Source organism: Ochlerotatus camptorhynchus, unplaced genomic scaffold (assembly GCF_037179485.1).
Source record: "Ochlerotatus camptorhynchus isolate MF236.1 unplaced genomic scaffold, CSIRO-AGI_Acam_v1.1 ptg000679l, whole genome shotgun sequence".
In the NCBI taxonomy this organism is placed as follows: Eukaryota; Metazoa; Arthropoda; class Insecta; order Diptera; family Culicidae; genus Ochlerotatus; species Ochlerotatus camptorhynchus.
The window spans coordinates 215,531-241,059 of NW_027041156.1; the positions used below are offsets into that span (position 1 = coordinate 215,531).

Consider the following 25,529-nt stretch of genomic DNA (forward strand, 5'->3'; position numbering starts at 1 on the left):
GCGATCTTGGATCTAAACACAAAAGATCGATTCTTTTGGTTCGATTAATCGATTTTTTTAATCGATAACAACCACGACAAAAATCGACTAGATCGATCCTTTTCATTCGATTTTTGTTTCGATCCAAAAAATGTTTTCAGTGCATTTGCATTGCAATTTAATATTGATTTTTTTTTTGTCTTCAACTTTGCACATCTCTTACGTTGAACATGGATTCAGTGAAAGATTTGGTGGAAAAAATTCATTGCAGTTTGACGAGAGGTTCAAAGACGTTTAGCTGGTGGATACATTAGTTAAAATTGGGTCTGAACAGATATATAGTACCGAAAGAGTATACGATGATATGCACACATCTGTGTCCCCACCAAAACCAACCGGAGGCCTGTGGGATATTCATGACGAAATGGTAAAGAAAGTTATTTTTTCCAGATATGTACAAACATTCCCTTTTTATGACATATTTCAGGTTCATCAGTCCTCTGCTAGATCTGCTGGATCGCCAATGAGGCACGTCGGCAGAATTAAAAAAAAATCTTGCATCAGCCTGTTTTCCCACGTTCTGTCGATCATTTTCAAACATGGAAACAAATCCGTAGTGAATATCCCCATGTATACCTCATTGCTCGAGAATATTGATCAAGTGTTCCTTTTTTCTTTTTTTTTTCTTCTTAACAACAAGTGTTCCGTCAGAGAAGCTATTCTCTTAATCTGGTGAAACCACACAGAATCGATATCGGCTCAATGTAAAACGCATGGCTCAATAAGTTTTCTTGGGATCCCTCTCGGATGAGTTTTGGAATATCTGCATTAAGTACTTTTCGTACTTTCCTACTTTTACACTCCAACCATCTAAGTCAAAATGAAGATATTTTATTGTGTTTTCAATACACTGGAGTTGCTTTTTACGCGGTTTTTTTACACGGTTTTTTTTACGCGGATTTCGAAATTTACATGGTTTTTTTTTACGTGGAACTCCCGGAAATGATAGAGAACAGTCATAAAACCTCATGTCTACCTTTGAATAGGTTCCGGATGTTCCGGATTATGGTTCCATATGGTCAAATTTATTATCTATCATAACCATATCAAGTTCAGATCTACTGGATGAAATATGACCAATGGCACTAGAGACGAACCAGCCAATGCACAATGGGGAAAAATTGACGGAAAAATACATTTAATTGTGTACCATTGAAATTCGCTGGTTGAAAAATATAGTTCATATCATCAATAGAATTGTTGTCACCGCTGGAAGTAAGGTTGGAAGAGACATCCGAAGGGGGCGTCTCATCTAAATCTCAATTCTAGATGCTCAACAAATCTCACACTAGTGAATCAATATTCGAATAATCTTCGTTCATTTCTCACATCTACTTGCATCACGCATCATTTTATTACAAGAAATCTTTAGAATCGCCGTCAATGTTCTTTCTATCTACTCAGCGTGTGCGCAGCTAACCACAGTGAATCACAATTTTTCCTGCATCGTAGATAGAGTCAACCCCTCGGATAAATCGACTATTTTTCGAAAATCTGTTTATCCCGCCAGGATTTGAAATCTGCCGGATTTGATGGTGTACACTATTACTTCATTATTGAATATTCATGGTTTTCCTTTATAGTTGACATGGTTGATGTATGTATTTTTATTTATTTACTTCGTTTATTTATTAATTAAGAAACTATCGAAAATTCGTCGATTTATCTTCAAACCTAGCGGTGAGAAAATTTCAACATTTTTTTTAGTAATAGTGACATTATGTAGAAATAATATATTGGACTAAATTAGCTGATAAGCATGTCACCATGATCGGTAAACACTATATGAATAAATGGTGTACAGTAAACAATGTAAAGTGTGCTACAATTGGAAAATAACCCTAATAGGTGGTAATAGTGTCAACATGACGAGAAAAGTCCTCTCTATCATATAATGAAGGTTTCGGGAATGCCGATTTTTTGGTTTAAAGTTATTCTAACAAATACACCATGAACAGTTTGCAACTTGAACACAATTTAATGCAATCAGAAAATAAAGTTGCGGTCCTCCTCAAATCAGAGGCACAAACTTCTTTAAAGCCACAGAAATAATCCAAAGTATTTTTCCGTCTTCATTAATATTCCTGCTTATGGTTCATGCCTCCCAATTACGAGTTTTGTTCTGCTGCTGTCCGAGTCCGAGTTGGCTTCATTCACTGCTACTAGGTACTACGGATGTTGCTCCCAGCCAGAGTTGTGTTCCGCTCGGACAAAGTTTTCCGTCCCCGGTTGCCGGTTGTTGCTGATGAAGATGGAAAAGTTTGCCTCTCGGTCAATTGTAGCTTTCAATGTTGGTATGTGTGCAAATGTTTGATTGTGTGTAGTAAGGGGTTTGGTTGGAAACTTTGCCTGTGAATAATTATTGCAAACACGTATATTTAACATACATTACAACTTATTGGGTCAATTACAAGAATTGATGCGTACGTGAGGGTAGACGTTGAAACGACGCACGATACATGTATATGGTGTATATGTCACTCGTGAACAACTGAGTCTTCATGCTTTGCTTTGCGATTGCATCATGAATTATAAATCACCTGCAATAAATATTCAAAGGATACACATTTTAGAATGATTAAAACTTCTCAATTTGAATAATCACTGAAAATTGATAAGGCCTTTTACAAAGAACTCATAACAACTGAAATATTCCAAAATTGCTTTACATTTTATGATTATGCACGGTTTCCTATAGGTCTCTAATACCCGCCATATTGGAAGAAAGGCCTTTTTCACTTATTTATGTGTAAGGCTCAAACGCGTTATTTTTATTCAAAATTCAAAGAGGGTCATGATTCATGACTCATGAATAAGATCATTTCTTCCTGGGAGGCGCTTGCTTTTTACCGTGCCCGCAACTTTTTTCGTTCTTCTGCTTGCTTCCCTTAAACCTATGGCTGATGATCAAATATTTCCTATGCCGGGAAGTACGTCGAGTCTTTTCCAGTTTTTCGCTTGCTTATTCTTCTTCTCTGTTTTCTTTGGAATTTATTTAAGTACTCAGAACTTCAGGGAAGATCTGTGAACTTTGTGTGGGAAGTTCTGTGAACATGTTTTTTTTTGGGAAATTATGTGTTCTGGGAACTTTCCGTTGGACTGTGAGCTTCTTCTTCCTTTTAACCTCAGAGCATATCACCTGAAGTTCAGAGAATTTCACCTAATGTTCAGAGAATTGCTCCTGAAGTTCAGAGAATTGCCCCTGAAGGAATCTGATGCAGGAAAGGCAGTCTAGGTACGCATCGAATGTGGGAGAATTTGTTCAATATGTGGTAGTATTTGATCTGCCACCTGAAGTTCATGACAAAGATCTAGCGTTGATGCTGGGGAGGTTTCGATACTTACAATGGGGCTTATGAACAACATATATGAATTTCATAAGCGTGACTTATGAATAATTTTCGGGAAACATAAGGTAGCTCTTATACGCTTTTAACCGTTTAATTTTCCCTATGGTTTGTTTTCGGTCGATCTTGTTTTCCGTGCTGAGCACCAATACTACCGACGCCAGGAAGGCAGCTCCCACACCTGTACCCTGCCTATCGACCCATCTACTCATGAACCGCGGACCAACGGCTTTACGTGATCAGAGATGTTATGCATCAGAACATCCCGGCGGCGCTGACTGGGAAGTATAGATTGTGTTTTGGAAGCGTTCTTTTTGAAAATCTAGAATTTTCTCTTATACGCGGAATCCGTTATATCCGAGATTAAAATTAAGGATAATACGTCATGGTGCTTAGCAAAATCGAGGATAATTTGTGATTGGCATATTAAGCAATACAAATCCACAACCATTAGATAAAATTACCTAATATTGAGTTTCATTTACCCAGGTCGACAGTTTCATGTTCCAACTAAATTTTCAGTTAACACCTGGGTACTGCGGAGTCGATCGATTCTATTTTGCAAGCCAATAGAAAACTGCTTGAAAATTATTTCAAGTTTAAAACTGTTTTGCTCTTTCCAAGTTGATTCCCACCAAATGCTCTGAGCCAGGACTGCTCTTGCCTCTGTGACTCTATCAAAGTTTGTTTACATACATGTTTCGCCAAAGTATGTCTTACTGCAATTGAAAACTCAGTTGGGTCATAAAAACCATTATACTTTATATACTTTAACCATTAAACTTTCACAACTGAGCCAGTTGGTTTTTGCCTTTGAGCTTAAAATTAAGAATGTGTTATGAAAAATAATGGATAATTATTCTGAGAATGATGTAAACAGACTTATTGCTTAAGTTGTTTTCACCCAACGTCAAGTTTTTTGCCGAAGGCTAGTTCATCTCTATACCCACCTGCAAACTATTCAGTATTATGTTGTACACCACTTACTCAACGTTAACTTGTATAAACGTACGGAAGACCTTAGTGAAGTTGTTTTGCTCTTTCTGTCCAACGGTTTTGATTGTTTTTTGTCTATATTTTGTACTGTAACTGTTTTTTTAATGATCTATTCATATTATTGCAGACTTGTAAAGTGCGTTAAATTTCCTATAATAAGTGATCAAGAACTTCTGATTTGAGTATCTCAAAAAGTTTTGGTGAGTAGTGTAGTTGAAAAGTACAAAACGATGTAACATCACGCATCAAAGTCGCTCACCAAAGTATTTTGAGCTACTCAAATCATCAACCCTTGATCAATTATTATAGAACATTTATCACACTTCGAATAATATTTAGAGGATAGTTTTAATTTTTTTTCAGTTACATTCCAAAAGCTGTAATAAAATACCTGTTAATAAATCCTAGTAAAATGTGTCATAAGAGAGTCACAACCAGCGATCTTATGATTCATGAGCGCTCACTCTGAGTGAATGCTCAGGAGACATGAAATCGCTGATTGTAACTCTCTGAAAGCTAAATTGACAGGTTTAATGTGCTTTACAACCTCTTCTTAATATTTTCAAGTATAAAATATCATTAGCATCTAATGATTTCATTATTCCGAAAAACATTTCTTATAGCAATGTGAGTGGAAGATAATCTGCTTACAAACACGAAAAAAAAGGTGATGCCTATATAAATAACGTTAATGATTTTTATAGAACTTAAGGCGAATCTCTTTGAAAACCTTATCTTGAAACTCCATAAGCACACAAAGCATACAATGATAAAATTGTAACTCCCTGTTAGCTGCTGTTCCATGGAGTTACATATTCATTACAGTATGTTTTGTAGAAGTTCCCGAGCAAATTTTTATAACAAATGGAAATCCATAATTTTCTGTTTTGATGTAACTTTTGTTTTTTGCTCAATTTGATTTCATTTTAGTAGAGTTGACGGTTTACATAGCAAAAATAAGAGCAAAATTTCATAACTGATTTTGAAATCATAATATTTAAATGAATACAGGCCTGTCGCAAATCGTAAGCATCCGATATTTCTCACGCTGAAGGCTTAAAATCAAATTTCACCATTAACAAGTAACGAATTATCTCAAATGTGGAAAACACAACAAATAAGCAAAAATCCTTAGTTCAACAACGATGACATTAAATTAAATCTTCAAAACTTGAGATTAAAATGCTTTCATTTAAAAAATGCATAATGAATACCGCTACAATTGAAATCAAAATTAGTTTTCATTGTGATAGGAACAGCAAATTGTTTTACCGATTTGCTTTCATTTTGTTAACCGAGTTTGCTCGGGTTGACATGTGTGTTCTTGAAATTTCCAGGTAAGGTTTCCTTAGACATTCACCTTATGTTCAATCCTCTCTATAAGGATTCAAATGGTGTGGATACAAATATAATTTCCTCACCTCAAGCTACAACTGTTGATGTTCACAGCCGTCACTGCCAATTTCCTTGTTGCAGGTTGCTTACCCTTCGTCTTCGTCAGCCTGGTCGAGCGAATAAAGTCTATTACGTATTCAAGCGTTTTACGACATTATTAAACAGCGGAAAACCATGCTGTGCCGCACCACGTGATCCACCCATTTGCCGTTTTCGGTTTCTCCCGATTGCATGACATTCACGCGGGGACAAATTGGTAGATATCTACCTACCGAAGGAACCCCAGGTCACGTATATACCAACAAACGACAGCGCGGCTTGGATAATTTAATGAATGCGGCTGGGAAACATCGTGTCGGATGAGATTTAACAGGCTCCATAAAGAGGCTGTTGAGCTCAAGTGTTGCTTCTCTTGTTTACTTTCGAGTAACGGAAGCTACTAATTGCCTTTCATTGGAAGACAGTCTTGTCCCAGCGATTGCAGGAAGTTCTCCGCAATTGCTATTTTATGTTCATACTATAAAAAAATGGGGATTATGAAACCATTATATGGTATAATGGTGTTTTGAACTAGTAAGTTACAATAAATCACCCCTTGTGATGTGTTCGACATATAAAACCTGTCTATTTTATATTCAGATATTCTTAATGAGCAATTTTATGTTCGTTGAATATTCACTCTTCATGAAGAAGTAATATTCTCCATTCATAAAATTGTGACTCTCTGTAAGCAAACTTAATATATTTCATGTGTCAAATACATACTTTACAACCTCTTCTTGTAACTTCGATGTGGAAAATATCATCATAACATCCAATGATGGGACAATCATTTGCAAAATTAAATTTATTTTTGCTCTCATACGCTCTCAATATCATGCGTGATATTGGAATTTGTTCCAATTTGATATCATTCTTGATATTGATTTAACAAGCTCCTTTGATACTATAAGACTACTCGTCACCAGTGTTGCCACATTTATTCCAATGTCAATAATTATTTTTAACATAAAAAACCTAGAGCAGACAAAAATCTGTAAAATGATCTCTAAAACTCAAAGCTTAGTTTAGAATCTTGTGAAATGATTTAATTTTACTGATTTAATCTATATAAAAGATTTTGAAATCCTAGAATCTTGAAGTGTTTTGTTTTGATCTGTTTAGTTTCTTCAAGTCTAAAAATATAAAAAAAAAATCAAGTTTAGTGAGAAAAAAAACTAGTCCGGGCTGAAAGTTTATTTAATCAATATTCACATTTCCCTACCATTTGAACTTCATATGTCCAAGGTATTTGTTTTTTTAAACTTAAATACCATACTAACACTAAAATCAGGGGATTTCCGTAGAAAATTAAAATCGTTTAACGGTATGATGATTATTATATAAGCTGTAAATTTTCTACTCACGTAGCTGACATCCTTTTTCGATTTAGTCAAAAACTACTGTTATTTTTCAAAGCAGTGCTATGAAAACAGAATAAGTGAATATGCATAGTTTTTGGTCATAAAACAGGATTAAAACTTTTCAATAAAATATCTCTGTGCCTTCATGAATTTTATGTGAGTGAAATAATGAATAACATTTAGTATAAGATAATGAGAAGTATAAGTCTATTCTTATTAACAAAATAATTGATTTTCTTTGAGTGTACGCTTATAGATGTACTTGAGACCAACGGGCTAATCAAGTAATGAACCAATTTGAAATCCTTAGTTTCGTATTGATTGTTTGTAATACTTCATCAAATTGTAATGACCATGTTACAGCCGCTATAAATTAATGGAGACGCATGGTAATCTAGTCGCATAGGAGTTTTGAGCGAAAACCCAAACCTTGATAATTAAAAAAATATACCTAACAAAAAAACACATCGCTGATTTTTTATACATTGAGTAAAAATAACTATATATTCAAGAAAAATATAAAAAAAAACATATTGCGCCCTCTGCCTACAAACCATGAAAACCATTTAAAAACAAACGAATATAATCAATGATTTTCAATACAAAATCCCAATTTTTCTCCTTTATTTTAATATTTTGATCTTTAAATTCGGCCCAGTGGTCAAAAACTAATTTTTAGAGCCATTTTTGAAAATAAATCGAATTTTTGAACCACTCTTACATGGAAATGTTCACCCTAATAAAAAAAATATACGGGTCTAATATTTTGCTGTAAGGAACAAAACTACCAATCTTAACGAAATTCTGAGGAACACCATATCGTTCCCGGTCATCGGATGGTCTTCCAGTGGACACTCAGTATTTAGAACCAAGTTATGGGTTGGTTTTGTTAAAAAATTAATCAGCACTACCTATAGATTGTTTTTATTATTATAGTCACTTTAACAATCTTGGGTAATTCGTGACTAATCCGGGGGTGAGATTTGAACTCGTGACTTTGGCGTGAGAGGTATGGATATCAACCACTACGCCGGGGTTGCCCACTACCTATAGATGCCTGATGCTGTGAATTTCCAGCATCACCTTTTCTCCCCTCGATGGCCTCTCGGAAACCTGAAATAAAACCGGAACCACTTGGCCAATCTGTTACAACTTTCAGTAGACCATAATTTCGAACATTTTTCTACAAACTGTGAAGATTTCAGCCAATTTCATGAAGAAACAAAAAAAAATATACCTACTCATACGTTCGTAAAAATAAAAAGCATGCAACGAGCGTTAGGTTCTCTCCAAAAGTAAGGCAGGTGATGTTCATTTGAAACGCTTATAACTTTTCGGGTTTAACTCGGATTCACATCCGGTATTATTCCAAGATGTTCCCAATACTCCAAAGGTTCTACACTTTGTCCACGAAGAAAATCGACCAACTACAGCGCCAACTAGAAACGCGAATGTGAAAGTGGCTCGTTCCCCCATATATTTTGTTGATTTTCCCCTTACAAACTTCAAGCCCTTTGAGAGAAGGGTTTCCGTGAACCAAATGACTTCTAGGGGCAACCTCGGCGTAGTGGTTATCATCCATATCTTTCACGCCAAAGTCACGAGTTCAAATCTCATCCCCGGACAAGTCACGAATGACCCAAGAGTGTTAAAGTGACTATAATAAAAAAAAAGCCTTGATAAATATATAAATATAAAATTTACGCTGAGGGAAATGCGGCTGAAAATCTCGATAACAAAAGAAAAAAAAAACATTTGGCCGAATGGATTATACCAAAAATCATAATGAGGCAAAATATGTCATTGGGATCATTAAGTAATTAGATAAGTAGTTTTTTTTTTAGATTGCTCATCCACTCCCCCATTATTATTAACTGATTAATATAAAACTAAATACTCGTCACTCTTTAGTAAGATCTAGTTACCTCTATGGTAAGATGCTACATTTGATCTGTTCATGCTTAGTAGACTACCTTCCAGTTTGCATATTTATTTTAAAAATTTAAATCTAAATTTGGCTCTAGTTGTCCAAATGCTAAATACAGTTTTCAACAGGCTTGTTGATCGTTGCCATGGCAACCACATATTTTTTTTTTCTGGATTTGGACTACTAGGAGTGAAATACAATAATCTTTAACAATAGTTCGCCTAAATTTCCATATAAAGTTCAAACTATTTGCACGACCTCTAAACCTTCTTCAATCTTCAACACCATTTTTTATAACAGACCCATAATTTGGAATACATGGATACACTTGTATGATAAACTATGAGCATGAGCATTATTTGTTTAATAATTATGAGCCTATAAAACAACTATACAAGTGTGACCATGGATATGCTCAGAATTTATTATACAAATAATGGTCATGTTAATAGTTTATCATATAAGTGTATCCGCGGCATAAAACCCACTCTCTCCCATGTAAGGAAATGTAAACAAATTTCCATATATTCAGCTGAGGTATTTTCAGACCATGATTTTTCATAGGAAATTTCTCCAATAAGAATTATGAGCGTTTTTATCGTGGCATTTTGTAGCTAAGATTATTGATATCTTGGATACCATGCATGATCAGGATTATGCCATCCTTCTACTTGCTGCTCTTTTTTTCTTAAATTGAAACAATACAGATGCCATATGATGAAAAGTGATCAATTAGTGTTAATGTCCCTTATGGAGGCCTAACTGTATTTAATATTGGACCTTATTCTAAATAATGTATTTTTAATCAGTTTTTCTTTACCAACAATAACCGTTTGTAATGTTAAGATCTAGTGTTTTCTAGTGCTATTTGAGGTCACTATGCCATTCGAAATATTTATACTTCATTTCCATTTAACTCTCTCCTGTCCTCCTTTTCACGATGTCTCAGCCCATCTACCAGATGGACTTTCTTCTTCAACGGCTTAATTAAATTAAGTTTTTTATTATCAACTAATCTAAAATCCTATTGAGAGACTCTGATTCACTTGTCCTTCCAACGAAAGCATGAAGAAACCTCGAAATTGACCCACAGTACAATGGAATTTACATTTGCCATAAAATTTGCCATTGTCCCAACTGACCAACGTATGAACCTGAGCAACAATGGGAAAAGAACAGTTTTAATTGAAACCATTTATTTTCCCCAATTCCCATTTGCTGATCGCAATTCGGAGTATGTCATTTTGCTAATGAATGATTATTAGGTACAGTAGATGTGCCAGTGATGATTTTCTCTCTGGCTTATGATGCTCTTAGACGAGTTTAACATACTCTCAACTTAATGTTCTTTGAAGCACTTTCACAGTTATTATAGAGAGCTTTGACCAGGGAAGTCGAGAAAATGTTCAACCCCAAAGATTTTCTGACTGGGAATCGAATCCGCCGTCTCAGGCTACCGTACCTTAACCGATTAGGCTATCTGAGGCCTCCAGTGATGGTTATACGTTCCTATTATGGTGTGTTCTTATTATGGAATATGGGAATTTCATAGGAAAAGCCATGACTGATATATTTGCTACCCAATGTATAGCAAATCATCTTCTGGTAAGGTGAGCATTTTTAATATAGTCATACCATCGATAGGGTGCTGAACGTTTTTAACAGTTTTTATAGCTATTTCTGGAAGGAGATGAATAATTGTTTATTGTTTATATATTCTGCTTTCTGCCAACTATACTGAGCAAATTCATGATTTAAACGCTCAGATAGGTGCAAAAAACCCTTTTCATCTTTTCAATACTGTAATAGTGTATTGAAAACATTACAATACATTACATTATATACTTGCATTATAAAAAAAAACTGAATTTTAATAGTGATGTAAACATTCATTCACGTAAACTTGTATTTAATTTCATGCAACCGAACAACTTGTAAACAATGTTGTTTACAACAATGGGCTTTTGAATACAATATTTGCTACATTTCATGAAATGTCTCAGAACTTTACATGATATATAATGTAAACGTATATGGTATGTGACGCCCCATATATGTGCATCATATTGAACAGAAATTTACAGTACTTTTTCGAAATGTGCAATGCTTTTGTTAAAAATTTCATTCAAAGTTGCGAACAATTTCTTTTGCAATTGTGAAAAATTTGGCATTCCAATGCAAACTGTGAGCAATTCATGAATTTTCATTGTTTCAATATCATTATCAGTTATTCTTTAAAAAAAACTATAAACATTTTGTTGCAAACTTTGTTTAAACATTTTACCATTTGAATGCCACTAATGCCAATACAACTGTTATCATAATTGAATGCAATTTATTCTTTTCTTCAAAGCTAGGGTTTTTGACCTGATTTCCGTGAAGATGCCCCAATGAATGGGTAGAAGAGCCCGCCCTTTGTCAACGAAATGTTATCAACAGGGAGCAATAATACAAATTTAAAATTTAAAATGATCTCACCAACATTCGCTGTTTTATACCCTTCTGTCTAATCTTCGTGCCTATTTGTGAATTCTTTGCCTTTTTCAGGATCACTGCTAGTCGCTACTAGTCCCCCAAAAGTCTATCATGTTAATTCTGATGTGTTCCTCGACATTTCAACGTCCATTATCTTTGTATGATGATCTTTAGTTTCTAGTTGCGTCTAATAAAACCGTAACACCGGTGTGGAAAATAGATTGTGTCTCCAGGTATTTTCTTAACAAGCATCACTCCATTGTTGTATTGCATGTGCTCCATTTTTCTTTCACTTTTACTTTGTTGACTCCATAGTACCGGAAAAAAATATAGATATAGAGCAATTCCCTACGAATTCCAAATCGATTTATTTTTGTTTTTTATTATTTTTTTTTTGTTGAAAATTTGCGGAAACGTTCCTTATGACCGACAATGGCATCTTGCATCTTCATATCGCCATTTTGAATCCAGCCTTAATTTTGAAAAGGGCATATAGAAAAATATAAAGCTTATTTTCAGAAAAATTTTACACGAAAATTGTTTGTCCGATCGGTTTGGTGTCTTCGGCAATATTTCAGGTAACAGATGAGACTATTTGAAAAAAAATATGCACTCCAGAAGGAATTTACCCAACTTTCTTTTTCTTCAAAAAATATTTTTATGTATTTTTTATTTGTTGATATGAGAGATGAACTAGCCTATGGCTTAAAATCTCTTAAATAAAGATTGAAAAAAAAAATTGTTGATATGTTTTAGAGAACAAAAAATGCCATCTATTGCACTAATAGTCAAGATGTAAAAATGATGGTTTTTAAAAAAAATGATATAAGTTATGATTTTTTACGCAACTCAAGTTTTAGGAAAAATATTCAAAACTTGATCCAATTACTGTTTCGACTTTAAATAGTGAAAGTACATCAAATTTACAATCTGAGGCATAACATCTCTGATCACGCCTTCCTTCGGATGGGAAGTAAAGCCGTTGGTCCCCGGTTGATGAGTTGATGGGTCGATAGGTAGGGTCCAGGTGTGGGAGCTGCCTTCCTGGCACGTCGGTAACATTGGTGCTCAGCACGGAAAACAAGATCGACGGAAAAAACAAACCTAAGGAAAAAAAAAATCAAATTTACAAAAAAAATTCACCGGAAAAAATTTTTCTAAGTGGCACCGTTTTCGAGATGAAGCGGTTTGAAAGTAGATATTTTTAAAATGTTTATAGTTTTTGGACATTTTTAAATGTATTTCGCGGTTTTCTAGTTAAGAAAATATTTCTTTTCCGAAATATCAGAAAATTTTACACTGAAAGTGCTCTTGGTGGCTCATCGATATGATCTAAATTATCCGGAATGTGTATGTTTTAAAACAATTAATTTTCTTGCAAATATATATTTCGCTCGTTAGCATATACAAAGAACGATTTTTCGAGAATGATTTCATTTATTTTTGCATTTTGAGATTGATTAAGTTGTGATATAAATCCATATTTTAATTCTTAGTAATACCAACCGTTTTCTTTTCATTTTAACAGTTTGAAAAGTGTCTGACTTCTATTTGTCTTTCAAAAATAGGAATACATGAGTGGTATTTTGTTCGTTGAGATCGTCCTTATGAGTTTCATATTCTTCAGTAGTTGCATAACAAAAGAAAACTTGAGTCAGCTGATCCTCGTTTCACTTCTGAGCCCAATCGTATAGTTCCTTTGCATTTGTTTTATCGGATGTTCACGTTCTCTAGCTAGACTAGCTCTGGTAGCCATACGTTTCAGTGATCCTCATATAGCATCACATGGACCTTTTCCATGCGATGTTGCGAAGAAATGCCATTCAACTTCCATTCCACATTTATTCTTAAATTGGCAAATATTAGAAAAACATTCAGATTTTTATACTGGGAGGCAGCTCCGTCAGACATGAAATATATTTTATTCATAGTTAACTGCTGTTCTGTACGTAGAAAAGCAATCATTTTTTAGATAAATAAGTTTACAGATACAGAATCATGGCGCAAATCTTCTGGAATTACTACAAAACCCAAATGATTAATTTTTCCTTCATGTTTAAAGTTAATGATAAATGGATGAATAGTTGCTTGCTGATTATTCCAGTGATGACTTTGTACTTCGTCTTGTAATACAAAAGTGTAGTTTTCTGAATTATCACATATTACTACAAATTCACCTTGCTGCAAATTTTGTTTTGTATTCTGCAAAAACATAGACTGCTGTTGTTTCATAAAATCATGAGGTATTAATTTCTCTATTTTTCCAATTAAATAGAAATAGGAAATAGATTCACCCGGCTCTTTAGCTAATATTTCTATACCACATCTGTCAGTTGTGACCCATTGTTCAAATTGTATTTCATAAATGCCTTTTCCTACGATTTTTTCCAATAAGTTTTGTTCAAAAAAAGATGAATTCATGCAGTTTTCACAGCGTCGTTGGCAGCAATCGACTGCTTTTCTTTCCCATATCAAACTATCTGTAATCGACTTCAAATCAATGGACAACTCAAATTTCTTTAAGTTGTGAATAATCAAATTAACATTTTCATAAATAGTACATACACACACACATTATGTGTCCCTAAACTAGTTGTCAATTTACAGTTCTTAGGCCTGAGATTCGCAAAGGTTGAAACTCCAACTTGTATTTCACTATTTAATTCTTTGAATCGGTTGTATAACTCCCGTAAAGTGGTCATCATTAAGTCATTTGAACTGACTGATGCTTACTATATTTTCTTATTGTTACGCAATCATGCTGGTGGTTTCATCGTCTTAAAAAAAACTGCAGAACAAGTTCCTTCGTATCATCACTCAATCCACTGCCTACACAGAAAAAAATTCTGAATTTTAATTGTGATGTAAACATTCATTCACGTAAACTTAAATTTAATTTCACACAACCGAGCAACTTGTAAACAATGTTGTTTACAAAGATGGCCTTTGTATACAATATTTGCTACATTGCATGAATTGTGCTAGAACTTTACATGATATATAATGTAAACTTATATGATATTCGACGCTTCATTTGTGTGCATCATATTGAACAGAAATTTACACTACTTTTCGAACTGTGTAACCTCGAAGTAATAGTGGAGTTTAAATGTTGTTTAGATTGTGTTGTCATATACCTGGTTGTGTTAAATGTGTCCATAATTTTCTGAACTGTCCATGATCTAGGTAATACGATCAAGAGCTCAGTTTTCGTTGTATCTTCTTTCGAAAAGTTTTCTGTTAGCTGTTCAATAATTTCATTACAATAGTCAGTTTTGTTATCATCTAAGTTTGCTTCTGCATTAAGTGCAACTATGTGCTTTCTAATTCTTTGATTAATTTCATGATATTTCTTCACAGCATAATTTACACAACTCATTTTTCCACATCAATTGGTGATGTTAAAATACTAGATATAGATTTGTTGAAAAGTTCAATATTAACGCTTTGCAAATATTCGCCAACATTAGAGTCGATTGTTTCTACCGATGTTATTGATGGTACAGTAGTACAGTTACTAAAGATTCCTGACTTGAAACATTGATGTTGATATCTTGTTCATCACAGTTCGATAACTCGTCGCTACTTGATAGTTCGGTACGTTTAGAAAGCTGTATACGACAAGAATCACATTTTTTAATTTACTGTTAAGTTGGTTCTGTTCCGCAAAACCCAGATCAACCAATTTCTGTATATTAGAATCCGTGAGATTTTGTCAATTTTTCGAGCAATTTTTTCAAACACGCTTATGTACTTACAATGAAAAGTATTCATTTTAACTACCACTTCGTCTTCTGAATTACTGAATTTAAGCAGGTCACTTTCACTTGGTACCATGAATTGCTTAGCAATAGGTAGCATGTTAGCATTTTAGCAAAAGGTCGCATTGTTTTATTTTAATTTTTAAGAAGACATTTAATATATTAATGTGCCACTAATAGCATTTTTACTGTTAAATTTTCTGATATTTCCGATAAAATATTGACGGAAAAAATTAATTGTAAATTTTGTGTACTTTCATTATATAAAGTCAAAACAATAATTGGACCAAGTTTCAAATATTTTTCCAAAAATTTGAGTGTTTTTTAAATCCTAACTTTTTTTTCCATAATTTCTACAAGACTTATAGTGTGGCATTTTTTGTCCCCTAAAACAAATCAATAAATAAAAAATAAATTAAAACCTTTTTTTTTTTTGAGAAAAATTGTTTTTAAGACTTTATTTGAAATAAAAAATAAAAGGTGGAGACAATCTTTTTGGAGTGCATATTTTTTTTTTTCAAATAGTCTCATCCATTTTCTGCAAATTGATCGAGCAAACAGATTTCGAGTAAAAATTTTCAGATGATAAGCTTGATATTTTCCTATAGGACATTTTCAAAAATAAGGCTGGATTCATACGCGTTCCACGTAAGTATTGTTTTTAATTGTAAATTTCGGGAAATAAGTGCAAGATTATTGGCGATATGAAGATGCAAAATGACACAGTCGGTAATAAGGAACGTTTCTGTAAATTTTCAACCAAATAAAAAATAAAAATAATAAACCGATTTGCGCATTTGTAGGGAATTGCATGTATATATGATATAACCACAACGAGATGGCCGTTGGGTCGATAGGTAGGGTTCAGGTATGGGAGCTGCCTCCCTGGCGTCGGTAGCACGGAAAACAAGATCGACGAAAAACAAATCAAGGAAAAAAAACTTGATAAGGGAATCCCAATACTAAATATATCACATGATAATATTATCTACCATACTTATCGACTTCATAAAAATTTGAGATACCTTCACTCTACTAATACAGTCATTCAACTCCAATCTACATTGTATAAGACAGTCCACGAACTAAATTTTCAATTACTATAAAGACAGTAGGTAGTAACCTAACCTTTGTTAGAACCAACATCTATATTATCAGTTCTGTCAGGCTAAATTACTCCTGCCATTTTGTAAAATGAACTATTTTCTAGAACATCTTGCCCCCACCAATTATTTCATGAAGCAGGAACTTCTGATATTGAAAGATTGCTTGAATGTACTACCATTTTTTTTTTCTCAAATAGTTGTATTTTGTTTAATTGGCCGGAGTCGAACGATTTTCATGCAACTGCTAAGCTCTGGTTTTAGAAATGATTGATGCAGTGGAAACAAATACACCTATCTACGGGTCGTAGTTTGTGATAAACTGGCAACACTACTCATTTGCTACCCATTCACTGCGGCTGGCCTCAAGATGAACCATAAAATTCCGAACATTATACACACCCACCATCCTCAAATCCATGCTCGGATCACTGCAATCATTTTCCATTAGCGAAGATTTATTTGGTCAGCCATCAGGGGATTCAACGAATAACGAATTTAAACATCAGCATAAAATAAGCAAATGCCTGATTATCTGGAAAATTTTTGTCTCCCACGCGTTACACGGGAAAAAAAAACATTTCTTTGGCATGTGGATATATTTTGAGATTTCCAGCTTTAAAATAATTTATTTCGAACTGTTGACATTTGCTTTTTTTCATTATATTTTCCCGCAACAAAATTCTCACGGTGTACAAAAAGCGACCCTCCCGACTCATCCCAAGAAACGAGCGCTTTAGCATTCCGCATTACTTTATTAGAGTACCCTCTTGCCGTGCCTTTCAGCTGGAAAAATAACTGACGTTTTTTGTTAAATCCCTTCTTTCGCATTTCTCTTCCTTCCACAGGTGATACGGAGTGGTGATTTGGACAGCTACCCTCTACTGCAGCAGTTGATTCTTTCGGATAACCTTATAGCCGACATCGAAGAAGACGCTCTCGGACGGTTGGAGCTGCTGTCGACACTGTTCCTTGACCGCAATCGGCTGGTGCGCGTTCCGATTAGCCTCCCATCGAACCTGATCCACCTTCATCTGCAGAACAATGAAATTTACGAACTCCTGCCAAACGTGTTTCGGAATTTAAAAAATTTAAAGACTCTCAATCTCGCCGGAAATAGAATTGCCTATCTACCGGAACTGCCTCTACCGGGGTTGGTGGAGTTGAATGTGAGGCGTAACGACTTGAAAGGGTTGAGTCAATCAGTAGTGAAAACGTCACCCAACCTGAGGGACTTTCTGCTGGAGAACAATCCGGTCAAATGTGCCGACCTGCTCGGCATTGCCGAGTGGGTTAAACCGTGCCGCGATGAGATGCTTTTCGATGATAGGGACTATCCTGACAGCGATGACAGTGGAAATGAATTTGAAATTTTCGGAAGATTTACGACCGGTCTCCGGCACAATAGCTGCTGCCGTAGAGAAGGCAAGAGAAAAACTCCACTGAAGATGGCGATGAAAATCGCTTCATTCAAATCGCTGTGCCGAAATGAAAATTTAATTAACCTTAACGCATCAAATCGCCTTAAAAGCGATCAAACAACCGTGAAGCATCCATTAGAAGACGATAAAATCATTCCACCGATAACGAACGCAAGGACTACCACCACGGCCGCTACTACTTCTGCTAAAATTGGCATGATGAATGATAAGCTCAGGCCCACCTCCGAGGAGAGTTTATTAAAGAATTTAACGACCCCGGCAACACTGTCAGCACAGCTGCAAATACCGACACCAAAGGTTCATAATAACGAAGCTGGTGAGGCAAATTCTAGCTTCATTATCAGCGTCGAGAAGAAGGCAAATTTAAATGCAAATTTGAGTGCTGAAAGTTTGCAAAATCTTACAACTGTAGCGCCACAATCGCCCGGACTGCGTTCAACAATGCCGGCGATACTGCAGCTTAATTTTCATAATGGGACGATTAAAGATGCGAAAGCAGATAAAGTGGCAACGCTAAAGAAAGGCAAAATCAGCTCATTGACAAAGAAAGCGACGAAAAAGAGTCAGAGAAAGTTCACCCCGAGCCCTAATCCGGAGAGCAATGATAAATTAGAGAATAGTTCAAGTGTAAACAAAGCCGTCAATTTAACGGCAATAACACCGATTGTTAACGTAACTGGAAGGAGACGTGACGAAGCGAGTGATAAGAGTGATTCCCGTGCAAAGGACCGACAGCCCGAGGTGGAGAAAAAACTCAACAGAAATAGCTTAATTCAAGCTGATTCGATGGCAACAGAAACGAGTCCCGGCCCGGAGCAAACGACAAGTACGAGTGACAAATTGGTAGAAATAACATTGACGACGGCGGCGGCGACGACGACGACGACGGAGATGCTATCCTCGTCGTCCGCATCGTCATCATCCCTGACGCCTGCTTTGACCTCGATCATGGCAAAATATGAGCACACGGCAGAGCAAAAATGGACAAAGCCAACTACGACGACGACGATGATGATGATGATGGTGACGACCGGAGCAAGGACAACAAACGAGGTCTCCATCAACAATAAAAACAGCTCTCATCCGAACAATACTAAACAAACGAACAGCAGTGCCAACGGCAGTGTGGAACAAAACGTTTCACTCACTACAACTCCGGCGCCAGTTGTGCATGGAGCTAAACAGACCAACTACGGTAAATCCAGTGCCAAAGGAAAAGCCAATTCCACTCGGTACAATATAACCAAAGCACGCAAGAATGTAAATCATATGAAGATGAAATTAAAATTTAACCACGATCAAATGCACGATGATGAATTTCGCGACAATTTTGACACTGACAGCGTAGGTCTGCTTGGAAACAACTTTGGCTATGGTCATCCCAGTCACGGCAATGGCCCGCACAGAAAAAGCAAATTTTCCATCTACGACAGCATCTATATGGCGTCGCTGAAAAATGCCAACTTCGAACCATTCCATCATTCCATGCACGTACCCAACGCAAACCACTCGGTACTGGCAGAAACCCCCGCTGACAAGACAAGTAACGGCGAAATTCCTGCCACGTCCGTAGAAACGTCGTCAAAAATTCTACCGCAAGAATGGAATGATGTACGACCAATGTCAAGTGGCGGCTCTCATTACGGTCTATTCATTGTGGTCGGGGCAACATTCGGTATGCTAATTTCATTCGGGTTGTTCCATCTCTATTATTGTCGTGTCCGGCGGGGTCAACATCTGCACGGACATCACCATCATTATCAGCAGTATCCGACCCAGCATAGTTCTGATGGTAGTGGCGGTGGCAGTCATAATTCTACTCATCATCGCTATTCATACGCATTCGAACAGGACGACAGTGATGAACGTCTAACGTATACTATATCGACCTCGGTCCTAGATGGTCCTGAGGAGGACGGATGTTCGCCAATCCATCACCAACAGCAGCAGCATCCACAACAGGATCGGCAGCGAGATGTCCTCCATATGGACATACTAAATCCACTCAAATCAAAACCATTGTCACGGAATCCGAGCACAAGTAGTAGTGCTAGTAGTTGTTTCGACGTCGACAGTGGTGCATCCAACTGTAGTGAACTGGGTGTCCTCCGGCCAACAGTAGCCTACAGTAGTGATGATTATCGTTCCGATAATCAGAAACCCCAGCACCCCAATCGGAATGCGTCCAATAATCATAATAATTCGGAAAATCGGACCACTCATCGGGATACTGCCATCGATAGGTGGTGACGACGATGACAAAGACGACAACTTCATTATTGTACATTTAATGATGCTTACAGTGTGTTTGAGTGAGAGCATATTTTTCATTGAATGCACTCTCGCACCCTCTCTCTGTCTATCCCGATGTCAAGAATCAATTACCACCTACCAACGGAGAGACGGTGGGGGAAGGGATCTACTATAGAAATTCATAGCAGCATTTGTCCTCACACCCGATTCACCCTTCCGTCTAGAATTTCTAATTGTACTCTGTTACCGACGAACGGACAGTTTGATTTCGATTCTGGACAGCTTTGCAGGAACATGGCCACACATGGCAGCAGACACTCTGATGCACTTCGTAGATTACAGTCTAGGCTGAGCATCGATTTGTCGTCCACGTAAAGGGGAAAATGGCAGACGACTCAGACGAGGAAGGTGGTGGAGTAAAAGCATTTATAATTGCGGTTTGAAGTGAGAGAGAGAGATGCATTAAATGCATTCAAGATATTGCTGCGGTATGTGTACGTAATGCGGAACAATAGTTTGATTGCTCTCCGGTAGTAGTAGCTTCCTACCAAAGAGCTCGAACGTGCGAATGATTCTAAATAATTCGATATGTGATCTGATCTCTTGAATGTTGGAAGCTTCTCTCTGAACGTGCCAGTGAGTGAAAGATTATAAAACCAAACGGTAAGCCACGTGAGTAATGCTTGTATGTGAGGCTATTTTTGATTGCAGTGAAATAGATTAGGTACAATTCTGGTGCCAACGGGAATAAAGTGGAAAATATCGAGTCCGATGCAGGATGAGGAGTGCTTCCACAACAAAACGATAGATGCAGGGTAGCGCAATTTTACTCTCTAATTAATTAATTTTGAAATAAGTTAAATGGTAGTCTTTATTATTTGATCTCTGCTAAATGAGATGTTGACAGCAGATGCTCCAGACGGTGGCATCGTATAACAGCAATAGAAGAAGATGGAGTAAGACCACCATCCAAAGTATAAAATTTAGTGAATGCAAAATAAATTAGCGAAGTTTTTTCATTAATTTTTCGAATCATTAAAAAATATTCATTTTTTATAGGCAGGGTAACAAGGTAAAGGTATTTCTGCAACCACTGCGCACTGAGGCAAATAAATCTTATGAATTTAATAAAACCCGACTTATGACTTTCAAAAGCGTAACTTGTCATTGATTTTCGTCTATCATTAGGTAGCTCTTATACGCCTTTAACCATTTTCTTTTATCAAGCGTTGAAAGACTAGTGGTCAACGTAATCTCAACGTTCATTGTTCGGTTCCAGCCTGTTTCGTTTTATTATTTATCAAATCAATGAAATTCATACCGATTTATTGTGGCTAAAATTTATAAGAGGATCTTATGGAATTATTACGTTCTTTTGCCTCAGTGCATCAAATTGGACGCAACAAGCATCAACAGATAAGTGTTATGGTCACATATATTGCAACTGAATGTCTTTGAGATCGGCTTACTGGTTCCGGAGATATGGCCGGAACAAGTTTCGGTGAGCGTTACAAACTCAATTTTTTTTTTATTCTTTATTAAAGAGTTTTTTAGCCTTGGGCTAGTTCATTTCTAAACAAACTCAAATGCGAGACATCAAACCGCAGTAATAATGAGTGTCCCGGACCACATTGGTCACTCCTGGACAAATTTCTAGTACATTTTTACTGTATAGTATATTTTCACATGCGTAACACATTTTTTACATACTTCTATCAACTGTTACAGAAGAAGTACAGCCTAATGAAGGGTACCAACAAATGCCAGAGATCACAATTGTTTCACCCAAAATCCTATGATTCATTGCATTCAAAATAAGATCATGAAAAGCCCCACTGATCGAGAAGCTTGTTTTGATTAATTGTTTTGACGTTTTGTAAGTTCAGGAGCTGCAAGGTGTTTTAGAATGATATAAGCATATTGCTAATCTATTCTGTATTGAACATTTTGTGGAATCTTGAGGATTTCATAAAGATTTGACTATGGGGGGTCGTACCCAGCCAAGCGTTCTTACTCCGTCTTCTTCTAATAGAGTGATTTGAGATTTGGGTGTCACTGTTTTTGTAAACAATTACTTCAACAATCGATTTTTGGCGAATAAAAGTACATTCTCGCAATCTTAGCTCATAATAAGTTAGGGGAGTGGTTTCTATTGCAGTTGGTATAGGTTGTTTGCGAAATTGTGAAAAATAGGTTACGTCCAAATCTCGAATGACTTCAGAATAAGCGACAATCAAAAATCACATTGACAACAGCTTGGGTTAGCTGCACACTTAGAGAGGATAGTCACCGATGATATTTTTTGGAAGATTAAGGAGCGTAGGCATAGTCATTAGCAAATTGATATTTTTCCGCTCTCATACGCTCTCAATATCATGCGTGATATTGGAAAAAAAATATCATGCTTAATATTGATTTTACAAGCTCCTTTGATATTGCGAGACTATTCACAACGTGTAAAGTTGAAGCTGAGAGTTGAATCGACGCAAAAATTATTCGGTTGCACCTCGTTTTCTTAGAAAGAGAAGGTATAGTAATACCAACAATCAATACGAAACTATCAATTTTAAATTGGCTCACTACTTGACTAACCTATTGGTCCCAAGCAAACGATTAACGTACCCCATTCTTATCGAAATTCTAGTACTACGTAATGTTTGTTTTGATTCGCTATGAAAGTTTGACAGGTAAAATGAGGGGTTATTGGTTTTTCCTATGTTTCGAGGGTGAATCGATTAGCTTGGGACCGAAGATAGTACCAGAGCTGAGCCAAAAAGTTAAGCTCGTTTCTTCGAGACCTTCTGGTCTTAGAGTTACCTCTATGGTAATACTATCTCGTTTTTCTCTTCACCGATGGCAGACACGAAGTGACTGCTGCCAGTCGTTATGAATGTTTCGGTTGCGATCGAGTGTAAAGCCAAAATCATGACACTCAATCTCACCACAGTTTGTTCAACCAGTGGAACCTAACGATTTTAAATTGGCTCACACTGGACTAGCATATTGGCCCCAATTACATCTACAGGCGTACCCCATTCTAGTCGAAATTCTAGTACTACACTATGTTTGTTTTGATTCGCTATGAAAGTTTGACTGATAAAATGAGGGGTTCGTGGATTTTCCTATGTTTCGAGGGGTGCATCGATTAGCTTGGGACCGAAGAGAGTACCAGAGCTGAGCCAAAAAGTTGAGCACGTTTCTTCGGGACCTTCTGGTCTTAGAGTTACCTCTATGGTTTGTTGACTTTTGCAGCTGGTGAATTTTGATTTCTTTTATTCATTTCGTCAAACCAATGTAGACTGCATACAATGATTTTAACAATATTTACTTACATATTATGCATTATTTCTATTCTGTTTTAGCCTAGTTTTTATTTGCTGGTTGTATATAGTTATGTTAATAGTTCCACCATGCAAATTATAAAGGCGCATCATTCGATTGATTGGGCCATAGTTTGTTCTGCAAGATTTTTCAGTAAATAAATTCCATGTTCTAAGATGTCGAAAAGGTGTGTAAAAGTTTAATAGTGCGAGAAATTCTGCCGAATCTGTGCTCAGTGATATAATGTCGTTGATGGAGAAAAGCATTGTAAATTGGCGGCGCTCCTTAAGTGTTTGTATATTGATGAGCATGCAGCGCGCTTCTTAAGATATTAATGGAAATGCAGTCCAATTCAATTTACGTAAAGCATATAAAAGGATTTTTTTTTTTTTGACAGATTCCATGCATTCTTCGTGTATAGAAAAGTATGGATTCCATACTAGGTGGCAGTATTCCAGAATTGTTCTTACATGTGTGGTATATAATAGCTTAATAGTGTATGGGACTTCGAAATTATGACTGAACATTTTAATGAAGCCTAGCATTATGTTTGCTTTACATTCCGAACTTTATATCTGAGCTTGCAATATCAACCACAACTGTTTGCTTTTGTTGATTTTTGTCTACGAAAATCAAGTGTGATCTTGTTCTTTTGTGAGATTTTTTTTTACATAATTCCAACACTGGTCACGATAGAGCGGGTGAGACCCTGGCGAGCCACGAACGAAGGCTGTCGACGATATTCTCTTGCAGACGGGACAAGTGAGCGTTTTTGAATTCCCTGGCCGATGATGAGAAAGCCGGATAAACGAGGAAGGCGTGATCAGAGATGTTATGCCTCAGAACATCCCGGTGGCACCGACTGGAACTGAACCCAGGCCTGCTGGGGTGAGAGATAATCACGCTTACAACTACACCACCGATGCCGTTAGAGATGCGCAATTTGTTTACAAAAACCACTACATTGCTTATAACTCAAGCGACTTGAACGGTTAAAGCACTGATAGCAATTTTAATCCATTTCACAAGCTTTTCGCTAAGTGGACGAAATGCGTAAGTTGAGCTTTTGCTGAATGTAAGTCACCATGTTTTGTGGCCAAAACTAAGGTAACTACATATACAGTATGCAAAAAACAGTTTATCCACCCCCAGCGAAAAAATTAGATTTGTTCCAAAAAACCCACCAGGAAATTAAAACACGGTTAATTGTTGTTCAATTTATTATTATTTATGTAAAACCAAAGCCAATTCGTATGATTTCAAAATAAAAACCAAATACTGTTGCATTTGAGACGTAATGTTAAAAAAAAGGTCAAATATAACGCAAAAAAGTACATCCACCCCTCTGGCTCACATAGTTTTAGTACTTCGTGTGACCACCTTTGGCATTAAGATCGGGAGACTGTGCTGGCCACTCGATAACCTTGATACGCTTTTCCTTGAACCACTGCGAAACCAGCTTTGAGGTGTGCTTCGGAACTCCGTCTTGTTGGAACGTATATCTGCGCCCCAACTTTAGCTTTTCTGCATGACCTCCTTGGTCATGATTCCATCGATGAACACCATGACTCTACCTGTAGAAAAAAAAATCAAAGTCATGCTCAGTTGGTTGCAGTTCGCAATTATCGGAGCTGATAGTCTCCGGTCTAGCTCCACCTTCTTCACGATAGCTCTGTCAATTCGGCCACTTGTCTTTGAAGGACGCCCCGATCGCTTATCTGGTGAGATAGAACCACGCTTTTTGTACATCTGCACAATTCTAGCGACCATATCTTTGTGAAGCTGGACAATATCGGCAATATCACGGTAACTTTTGCCAGTTTTGTGATGTTCAATAATCAAATTTCGGATACTGATCGAAATTTGTGCTTTTTAGGGCATTTTGCAACAAATAACGAACAATTTTGAACACGAACTGAAATTTTGAGCACGAAAACTTCAAGAGCACTAAATGACAACTAGACACAATGTTTACATTCGAGAAAGTTGCAGAATACACACTAAAACCAACAATCAATACGAAACTAACGATTTTAAATTGGCTCACTACTTGACTAGCCTATTGGT

The 25,529-nt window shown here is 36.4% G+C and overlaps 1 protein-coding gene across 3 annotated transcripts in view; it reads left to right on the forward strand.

The window, feature by feature from the left end:
• 2mit overlaps nucleotides 1-22,948 on the forward strand; it is a 169,704-nt gene extending 146,756 nt beyond the window's left edge. For all 3 annotated transcript variants that reach the window (XM_065238003.1, XM_065238004.1, XM_065238005.1), the window contains one exon: nucleotides 17,295-22,948. In XM_065238003.1, the coding sequence (XP_065094075.1) occupies nucleotides 17,295-20,138 (2,844 nt within the window). In that variant the 3' untranslated portion in view covers nucleotides 20,139-22,948. The remainder of the gene's footprint in view (nucleotides 1-17,294) is intronic.
• The last annotated feature ends 2,581 nt before the right edge of the window (nucleotides 22,949-25,529 follow it).